Source organism: Myotis brandtii, unplaced genomic scaffold (genome assembly GCF_000412655.1).
Source record: "Myotis brandtii unplaced genomic scaffold, ASM41265v1 scaffold456, whole genome shotgun sequence".
In the NCBI taxonomy this organism is placed as follows: Eukaryota; Metazoa; Chordata; class Mammalia; order Chiroptera; family Vespertilionidae; genus Myotis; species Myotis brandtii.
Window position 1 is genome coordinate 1,867,672 of NW_005367431.1, and position 11,150 is coordinate 1,878,821.

Here is an 11,150-nt window from a genome sequence, read left to right on the forward strand (position 1 = left end):
CCTCAGGCAAAGGCTAGATTAGCGCCTCTCCAGAGGACAGAAGTTTTCCCACTGCAGACACAGCTGATTCTCACTGCCAATTGGCCTGGAGGTCAATTCCTCCCAGTGACACCTAAAACAATCAAGGCATAACTACAACAAGACTGTGCACAAAGCCCACAAGGGGGTGCACCAAGAGTGTCCACCTCAGGTAACTGGGGAGGCTGAGCCACTGGGCCCTGTAGGACACCTAGCACACAAAACCACTCTACCAACACAGGGAAGCAGACAAAATGCGAAGACAAAGAAACAGGTCACAAATGACAGAAATGGAGGACAGCAAACGACTGGATATAGAGTTCAAAACCACGGTTCTAAGATTTTTCAAGAATTTTATGGAAACCGCCGATAAATGTATTGAGATCCTTAAGAAATCTAGTGAGACCCTCGATGTTGTGATAAAGGACCAACTAGAAATTAAGCATACACTGACTGAAATAAAGAATATTATACAGACTCCCAACAGCAGACCAGAGGATCGCAAGAATCAAGTCAAAGATTTGAAATACGAAGAAGCAAAAAACACCCAACCGGAAAAGCAAAATGAAAAAAGAATCCAAAAATACGAAGATAGTGTAAGGAGCCTCTGGGACAGCTTCAAGCGTACCAACATCCGAATTATAGGGGTGCCAGAAGAAGAGAGAGAGCAAGATATTGAAAACCTATTTGAAGAAATAATGACAGAAAACTTCCCCTACCTGGTGAAAGAAATAGACTTACAAGTCCAGGAAGCGCAGAGAACCCCAAACAAAAGGAATCCAAAGAGGACCACACCAAGACACATCATAATTAAAATGCCAAGAGCAAAAGACAAAGAGAGAATCTTAAAAGCAGCAAGAGAAAAAAAGTCAGTTACCTATAAGGGAGTACCCATACGACTGTCAGCTGATTTCTCAACAGAAACTTTGCAGGCCAGAAGGGAGTGGCAAGAAATATTCAAAGTGATGAATAGCAAGAACCTACAACCAAGATTACTTTATCCAGCAAAGCTATCATTCAGAATTGAAGGTCAGATAAAGAGCTTCACAGATAAGGAAAAGCTAAAGGAGTTCATCACCACCAAACCAGTATTATATGAAATGCTGAAAGGTATCCTTTAAGAAGAGGAAGAAGAAGAAAAAGGTAAAGATACAAATTATGAACAACAAATACACATCTATCAACAAGTGAATCTAAAAATCAAGTGAATAAATAATCTGATGAACAGAATAAACTGGTGATTATAATAGAATCAGGGGCATAGAAAGGGAGTGGACTGACTATTCTTGGGAGGGAAAGGGGTGTGGGGGATGCGGGAAGAGACTGGACAAAAATCGTGCACCTATGGATGAGGACAGTGGAGGGGGGGTAAGGGCAGAGGTTGGGGTGGGAACCGGGTAGAGGGGAGCTATGGGGGGAAAAAAGAGGAACAACTGTAATAATCTGAACAATAAAGGTTTAATTAAAATAAAACAACAACAAAAAAACCCCTCGATAGTCCAGCCAGTGTGGCTCAGTGGTTGAGTGTCAACCCATGAACCAAGAGGTCACTGGTTTGAGTCCCAGTAAGGGCACATACTGGGTTGTGGGCTCAATCCCCAGTAGGGGGTGTACAGGAGGCAGCCGATCAATGTTCCTCTCTTATTGATGTTTCTATCTCTATATCCTTCTCCCTAAAATAATCAGTAAAAAAATAAATTTTAAAAAACACTCATGAGATAAAGTGTTGCTTCAAGTATAATAAGGTTAAGTCATAGTAAAGAATTATTCTAACAAAACTAAAAGGAATACTGCTGGACAGTTCAAAAAGCAAATGTTGAGCATAGAAGTTTATGGCCCTTGTTGGAATCTAGGCACTAAAGTATTTTTAAGCACTTTAGCATTTTTTAAAGCACCATAACCAAACTATTGACATGAGCAGAGTATAGTGAAAATAAGTAAGAGATAGACTATGCCCAAAGTGACTAGCAATAACTAGAGGTACCACTTAGGGAAAGTGTCTTTCTAAAATGTTTCTAAGAAATGGGCTCAAAATTACCTAATAGGATACAGCAATGTCCTTTAACTTCTATAATAAACCTAATGTGTTAATTATTGCATCTTGCTACTTAAGAGCACCTCCTGAATAATCTCCTTTGCATCAGGGATTACCCAGCCCATAGTTACACCTGTAGCACAGACCTCCCTTCTGAATTTCACACCAGAAGTTAACTGATAAATGAATAAATACATTTGTATGTCCCATAGGACTTTGTTCAACTCGTTATGTCTAAAACAAGCAAGTTCTCTTCCCTCTCTCACTTCCCAAACTACTCTTCTTCCTATACTCCCTATCCTTGTGATGACACCACCTAAAATACCGGAGCCTAAGAGAAAAGCCTGGGAATTACATTAGTTTCCTCCCTTTCCTCCCCCTCAACTTACACACGGTCAGTCACCAAATCCTGCCAGATGCATCTTTAACACTAGCCATCCTCCCTATCTCTGCTTCTACTGATACTGCATTCAGGCTGCATAACTGTTAGTCTGAACATCTCTCCTTGCAGCTACCTGACCTTCTATATTCCCACAAGCATAATCATGTAACTCTCTCCTTAAAACCCTTTAAGAACCCTTGCCGGTTTGGCTCAGTGGATAGAGCATTGGCCTGAGCACCAAAGGGTTCCAGGTTCAATTCTGGTCAAGGGTACATGCCCGGGTTGCTGGCTCGATCCCCAGTAGGGGGTGTGCAGGAGGCAGCCAATTATTCTCTCGTCATTGATGTTTCTATCTCTCTTTCTCTGGGAAATCAATAAAAATATATATCTATTTTAAAAGTTACATGTGGGCATATTTTAAAACCAATGTAGTGTTATTCTGTTTTGGGGTATTTTTTAATATATTTTTTTATTGATTTCAGAGAGGAAGGGAGAGGGAGAGAGAAATAGAAACATCAATGATAAGAGAGAATCATAGATAGGCTTCCTTCTGCACACCCAACACTGGGGTTCAAGCCCACAACCCAGGCATGTGCCCTGACCAGGAATCAAACCATGACCTCCAGTTTCATATTTTGTTTTATTTTATTTTATAGAGAGGAATAAGGAGAGAGGGGTGGGAGAGGAAGAGAGTTGGGGGTGGGAGAAACATCAATGTGAGAGAGAAACATCAATTGGTTGCCTATCATATGCACCCCACCAGAGATTGAACCTGAAGCCTAGGTATGTGCCCTAACTGGGAATTGAACACACAAGCTTTTGGTGTACAGAACGGATGCTCCAACCAACTGGCCAGGACTAGTGCTATTCTGAAAGAATCATCTTAGACACTTGTTAGGTTCTATGTATTTCTGTAGAGAGACTATTACCAGACACTCTACTTTTGCTTCATAATATACTTCTGAAAATGAAAATATGTACATAATAAATACTTGAAAAAGTATAAAATGTGATATATGTAAAAGGTAAAAAAGACAAAAAATGTTCTACATATTGAAATAAAAAATATTTATATAAAATCTGTAATCATTTCTTGCCTTTTGTATATAGTCTTTACCAATATATTCCCCACAATTCATACATGTTCTTTGATTGTTTCTTTCCTTCATATTTGAACCTGAAGCCAATTAGGTTAAGTGTAACTGAGGCTAAAGACTAATACCTGATGATTTCCATCTTTGTCTCAAGTGTATTAAACTTATGAGACCTGTACTTCTTATCACTAGTATCAGTATATTTTTCCCCCACTCGTCTTTATAAAATGGAGCTAAAGAACAATAAATATTCAAATAATTAAAAAACATAGTTCGAAAGCCCGATCAGCGTGGCTCAGTAGTTGAGTGTCGACCTATGAACCAGGAGGTCACGGTTCGATTCGCAGTCAGGGCACATGCACAAGTTGCGGGCTCCATCCCCAGCAAGGGGTGTGCAGGAGGCAGCTGATCAATGATTCTCTCTCATCATTGATGTTTCCTATTTCTCTCTCCCTCTTCCTTCCTTTTTAAAATCAATAAAAATGTATTATATATTTAAAAAAATTTATTTGAGCCAAACTGACAACATGCTGGAGAGCAAGATCTCAAATGTTCCTCGGAGCACTTTGGAAAGATAGAAATAATGACTCCATATGAAAAATAAAGCTGGTTACAACTAAAGGACCTACTTTTTAATTCTTCATCATGTACCAAAGGGTAACAACTACTAGTATGTATATGTGTAACAGATAAAATTCCCACAAAAGAGAATTTGAATAAGCATACATAATCTGTTGGTGCCAAAAAAATTTAAATCACTCTATTATCTCTATGTCAGGAATATGTATCAACTTTCCCTTATAGATCCTAGAATATTTCCTCATGCTTAACAATATTTAGAAATGTCAGCAAACTATGGTTATATTTTTAAAACTAAAAAGTCCTTATCTTACAGATACATACTAATGTATGGGATTTGCTTTAAAAAAATTCAGGAGTAGGTGGATGTAGAGATGAATAAGACTGGCCATGTGTTGATGATTGTTGAAGCTGAGTATGGGTGCTTACACTATAGTATTTTCTTTATTTTTATGTAAATTTGAAATTTCTATACTAAAATGCTTTTAAAATTACCAAGAGAGGTTGATTGTCTTTTCCAGAAGTGTTTAAGACAAGGTACACTATTTAGTTGATTAGGATTGGATCATATGTTTGCCCAAGAACATTGTAAATCATATGAAGAATCTTTCATACATTCCCCAAGATAAAATAACTACCCTTCCTTTCTCTCTGTAGATGCAATTCTTTTTTTTTTTTTATGCAATTCTTATTTAACCTTCAAGACCACAGACCATTTTTTAAAACTTATTTCTTCAAATTCATAGCGGTCCCTTGAATTGAAAGTACTTCCTAACCATGCCATTCAGCACTTCTTAGATTTTGCCATATAAGTTATCTCTTTACCTATATACTAGAGTCCCAGTGCACGAAATTGTGCACAGTTAGGGTCCCTAGGCCTGGCTGGCAATCAGGGCTGATCGGGGCCTTTGTTCCCCTGGCTACCAGCTGCCGGCTGCGGCCTTCCTTCATTCCGCGCTGCCCCCTGGTGGTCAGTGTACATCATAGCAAGCAGTCAAACTCCTGGTCAGTCGAACTCCGGAGGGGACAATTTGCATATTAGCCTTTTATTATATACTAGAGGCCCAGTGAATGACATTCTTGCACGGTGCGGGGGGGGGGCGCACAAGGGGGTCCTCAGCCCAGCCTGCGCCCTCTCGCATTCCGGACCCCTTGGGGGATGTCCGCTGAGGGGTCCTTAGCGCTGCTACGGAGGCAGGAGAGGCTCCTGTCACTGCTGCTTCGCTCCCCAGCCGTGAGCCCAGCTTCTGGCTGAGCGGCACTCCCCCTGTGGGAGCACACTGACCACCAGGGGGCAGCTCTTGCGTTGAGCATCTGCCCCCTGGTGGTCAGTGCATGTCATAGTGACCGGTCGTTCCACCATTTGGTCTATTTGCATATTAGCCTTTTATTATATAGGATAGGATATGTATTTTTGGTTAGCACAGCTAGACTGCAAGCTCTATGGTAATGGTAACAATGTGTTATATTTCTTCCAACACCTTTATAATACATTGTATAAAAATAGGTAGTTAATGCCATTTGATTCAGTGACCCCACTTCTAGGAATATATCCTAAGAAGCCTGAAACACCAATCAGAAAGAATATATGCACCCCTATGTTCACAGCAGCATTATTTACAATAGCTAAGATCTGGAAACAGCCAAGTGCCCATAAATGAAAAACTATGCAGCTGTAAAAAAGAAGGATCTCTTACCCTTTGAGACAGCATGGAGGGACCTGAAGAGAACTTTGCTAAGTGAAATAAGTCCATCAGAGAAAGACAAGTATCACATGATCTCATTTATATGTGAACTCTAATGAACAAAATAAACTGACTGACAAAATAGACCCAGAGACATTGAAGCATGCAACAGACTGACATATTTCTGAGGGAATTGGGGTGGGGAGAGATTAATCAAAGAACTTATATACATACTAGAGGCCCGGGGCACAAAATTCGTGCACGGGGGTGGAGGGGTCCCTCAGCCTGGCCTGCATCCTCTCGCAATCCGGAACCCCTCGGGGGATGTCGGGCCTAAACCAGCAGTCGGACATCCCTCTCGCAATCCGGAATGCTGCATGCACCAGTGACCATACTTTTCATACAGGTGAAAGGCATCTTACTGTTGTATGGGCAGCTACATGTTTTTGCCCTGATTATAAAAAGTAGTATATAACATGACCCTTCTGAGGCAGTAGTACCATTTTCCCTATCTTATGGGTGGAAAAACTGAAGCAGAGAGAAGTTAAGTAGTTGGCTTTGTCACATAGTTATAAGTATCAGAATCAGGGCTGACCACAAAACGTGCAAGCCACAGTCCATGCATGTCATCGCTGCATCATCCTGTTTTTTTTAGTGTTAGAGTAGCCTTGCCAAGTTTTAATTTTTAAACCTAAGGGACTGTTCCCAATATATAGAGTAGGGTCCCTAGGCCTGGCCGGTGATCAGGGCCATCTGTGGGGTGACGGGAGGGTTGCCTTGGCTGGCGGCCTGGCACCGCCCACTCACCGGCCCCGCCCCCTATCGTCACAGCCGGTTGCCTCCCTCTGGGGGAAGGGGACAGACACTCAATTGAGCATCTGCCCCCTGGTGGTCAGTGTGTGTCATAACAACCTGTTCTGCCACTTTGTTCCACCGTTTGGTCGATTTGCATATTAGCGTTTTATTATATAGGATATGCATATATGCATAACCCAGGGACACAGGCAATAGTGGGGTGAAGGCCTGGGGAGGGAGACAGTCAATGTGGGGGGAAGAGGATACCTGCAATACTTTCAACAATAAAGATAAATTTTTTTTAAAAAAGCACACACACATAAAAAAAAGGTTAATGTACTTTTTTTTTAAGAGATTAAGCTTGATAATTTGTCCACCCATGACAGTCCAGAGAGCTTCTAATAGGAATACTTTTATAGTTGCCTTGCCTAATCTCCTTTGACTCTAACTACACTGTCTTTTGGTAAACATGTACCAGGGCCCTGTGCTAAATAGTATGGATAAATAAAATGAGGGAGCCATGTAACTTACCCTCAAAAAGCTAACAGTGGAAAAGAGGGGAAAAGATAAGGAAATAGCTAATTGTAATAAGTACTGAAATGACAAATATAGCACTCAATACATTATTATAGAGATGATAATTTGGCCAACTCTGAGATTAATTTGCCTGTACTAAGCAAGCATAAGTTATAATTTCCCCACTCTTTAAACTTCTCCAATTTTTCAGAATATCCAAATCATTAGTCACTTACCCTTGTTGCACAGGCTGTAACTGCAAGATCACTTGGGTTTTAGTGTCTTCAGGGTTCTCCCCATCATTTCCTTCAGTGGGTACCACAACCACATCCCCCACTGGGACACTCACTTCTGCATTAGCCATCTTTCACATGAAGTCAGATAGCTGAAGCTGCTGTCAGAAACAAGAAGCACCAGTAACTTCGTCTGGTTTGAAAAGATGGCAACCATAGGAAAGGAAAACCAAGATAACTACCAGATCTAAGGGCACTGTGGAGATCATGGTTCTCTGAAAAGGATGGGAACGTGAGATGGGGCTGACATAGGCTCCGATCATTCTAGAAATATCTCAGTATTCACTTGCTATTGTAGGCTTTCCTAAATATGAACGATTCATTCAATGGCATCTCTATCAGCTCTACAAGCTCCTAAGAACCAATTGTACATATCACTTTCCAACTCCATGTTTAGTGACATTTTAAGTTGATAACTTAAAATCAGTGATGCTGGAAGTATATACACCACAGAAATTGGCAAGCACTACAAATCAGAATGTGTTTTTTTCCTAGGGAGCTGGTTTATAGCACACCACTAGTTCCATCCCAAATAGCAAGCTGCTAGAAAGTAGGAATAGGAATCTATTTTTTTAAATATATTTTTATTGATTTCAGAGAGGAAGGGAGAGGGAGAGGGAGATAGAAACATCAATGATGAGACAGAATCACTGATTGGCTGCCTCCTGCACACCCCCTACTGGGGATCAAGCCTGCAACCCAGGAATGTGCCCTGGACCAGAATGGAACCTGGGACCCTTCAGTCCGTAGCCCAACACTCTATCCACTGAGCCAAACCAGCTAGGGCAGGAATCTATTTTCTTTGCAACCAGCCATTATACTTCATCAAGTGCTCTGTCTTTTGTGAGTATTTAATAAGTATCTGCTGCCCTACCTGCTGCCCTGCTTCTGGCAGAACCATCTCACCTTTATCCCCAGTCCTAATTTTTGAAAGTTATTTTTGAATATGTAACTGGTAGTCAGATGATTGAAACTGTATTTCAGCTCTTATTCTCATAAGCCAAAAAGGGATATGATGAAGTACATACATACTGTCAAGCCCTGGAATTGAACCAAACTATATTCAAAGTTTAAACTATAAAAATGTAGGATAAATTAAAATAATCACAGCTAGCCCTAGCCGGTTTGGCTCAGTGGATAGAGCGTTGGCCTGCGGACTGAAGGGTCCCAGGTTCGATTCCGGTCAAGGGCATGTACCTTGGTTGCGGGCATATCCCCAGTAGGGGGTGTGCAGGAGGCAGCTGATCGATGTTTCTCTCTCATCGATGTTTCTAACTCTATCTCTCTCCCTTCCTCTCTGTAAAAAATCAATAAAATATATATAAAAAAAAATAATCACCACTAACATTTGTTGAACATGTTTATTGTCAAGCACTATTGTTACCATTACATATTTAATGAATTTAAAAGATGTAATATCTTACCATGTATCAAACTTATGGAATTTATTATCCCAAAAAAGTGACTTAAAATTTTAAAAATTAATAGTTTAGGTGAATTAATGGGTTAGAGAAGCAGAATTAGAAGGATACTTCTAATTTCAACCTTCTACCCTATGGTTGGGCCCTCCCTACAACACTAAGTGGTCGACTAACAACTTGATTAATACTTTCCTCAATAGAAACTCATACTTTATTCCTTACCCTACCACACCTTGGCACTCAAGAGGAATGTTCTGGCTGCTTCTCTAAATTTCTGAGAGTTTATCAAAGAGGATAATAATAATTATCCATAAAGTGTCAGTCAGAGACACAGGTCTGACTCAGTCAACATGGCATTCTTGGGAGAACCATGTTGATATTCTTTAGAGAAGCTAGTTTGGGCTCACTCTATTACTGTAAATACCATATTCCTAGCAAGTAACCCGAAACCAGCTCTTCAGACTACACTGGCTAACTGCAAGGTCATCTCTTTGAGCTGAGTGTAAACTGAAAAACAGCTCCTGTTTACATCAACAAAAACTCCTGAGGCAAGGGAGTGAGTTAGTTGATCCCTCGGGTATTTAATGGAAAGGTCCTTCAAGTATTCATTGTGGAATCACACAACACTTCCTGTAATTCTAGAACACACAAAGATGTCAAATCTTTGTGAAAAGTTAAAATTTTGTACTTATTCTCAAAGACAAAAAAGACACCTTGAAAGTAAATTCACGACTGCTTACCTAGGCTATTGGAAAACTAAACAAATGACAACTGACTTACTCTGAATGAAATTCATTTTTTTTTGTCCTGAAAACTAACGTTTAAAACATGGCAAGGGATTAAGTATGAGTGTCACTTGATCACAGGAACATGTGAGTTGGTAACTGATAAGAAATAACAGAAATACCAGATATCCTGAAGTTTTCTAACCCCCAAAAGTATTTATGTATTGCATACTGTAGTGTAATTTTTGTAGACTGTGTAGTCTAGTCTTAAGAAATTTCCAAGTTAAAATTTGAGGCCAAAATTCCTTCCCCCCCCCCCTTTTTTATTCCTTCTCGTGTACTTAGTAGGTGACCCAGAGTGCTTCCAGATGTAATTGAAGCCAACAGAAAGGCTACACGGGACCACTGTGAGGGAAACAGCCAGAGCAAATGAAGTTCAGGATAACTATTATTGGAGATCACCATGTAGGAATGTGAGGAAGCAATAGGATAAAAGCCTTATTTGAAGAGTCAATCTACTAATAGCCGTGGGCAAACTAGATCCGGCCGTTTGAAATGAATAAAACTAAAAAAAAAAAAAGACCGTACCCTTTTATGTAATGATGTTTACTTTGAATTTATATTAGGTCACACAAACACTCCATCCATGCTTTTGTTCCGGCCCTCCGGTCCAGTTTAAGACCCCATTGTGGCCCTCGAGTCAAAAAGTTTGCCCACCCCTGTCTAGCGTCTAGGGGACTTAGGACAAGACCAATACAGAGCCCAAACTAACCCAAGGAAGTTGTGTACAAGTTAGCTTTTGGATATACTTGTTGAAATAAACATGAATGGTTGCTTAATGAAAGTCATCAAGTCGGTAAACACTGAATACACATAATTGATAAAAGGCTAACAAATTAGGGGAGGCTGTCCAAACACTTAATGAAAAAGTCCTCCGAAAGCACTTCACTAATAACCTTTTGCAGATGCCAGGGGTGGGGGTGGGCGGGAGGAAATAAACCCTCCGTGAAGACTAGAATGATCTACCTGTTCCTCCCTTTCTCTCATCTTCCAGGCTGAGAAAAAAATCCCACTTCTTGGTTCTCCTGAGCAGACATCAAAGCCCCTTTTGTATCTGCTATAAAGTGGTTTTGATCTTCATTTCATCTTGAGAGGGCAATGCCGGTCTCCTTCCACTCCTGGGAGAGCCAAGCCTTTCCCTGACCCTCAGTCAAGGCTCGACACGCCTTCACCTGGACCCTCAGGTCAGGTTCCCCCGGGCCAGCTCCCCAGACATTTCAGAAAGTGGGGGTACGCTGAGCTTCTTGCCCTCGAATATCTTCTCTCCGGTCCTCAGAAACCAGGGTTTCCCATCCCCTGACATCCCCGGGGGCCCCATTCTCTACCTAGACGTCGGGAGGTCCTCAAACCTCTCGTTTCCTCATAGATCTGGGCCCTTCTTATTCCTACTTATTCTTTACTCCTACCGGCCTCACCCCCAGGCCTGTCCACCCGCCTGGGAGGAGCACCCGCCGCCTCCCCAGGACTCAAAGGCCGCGGCTTCCAGCGCGCCCCGCAGGTGAAGCCGGGACCCTCCCTTCCTCAGCAGAACCCCCTGATCCTGCTCT

The 11,150-nt window shown here is 41.3% G+C and overlaps 1 protein-coding gene across 2 annotated transcripts in view; it reads right to left on the reverse strand.

The window, feature by feature from the left end:
- The window catches only part of GMEB1 (glucocorticoid modulatory element binding protein 1), a 31,566-nt gene extending 20,422 nt beyond the window's left edge, over positions 1-11,144 (reverse strand). For both annotated transcript variants that reach the window (XM_005875097.2, XM_005875098.2), the window contains exons 1-2: positions 10,570-11,144; positions 7,341-7,498 (exon numbers count right to left, since the gene is read on the reverse strand). In XM_005875097.2, coding sequence (XP_005875159.1) covers positions 7,341-7,468 — 128 coding nt within the window. In that variant the 5' untranslated portion in view covers positions 7,469-7,498; positions 10,570-11,144. The remainder of the gene's footprint in view (positions 1-7,340; positions 7,499-10,569) is intronic.
- Between the last annotated feature and the right edge of the window lie 6 nt (positions 11,145-11,150).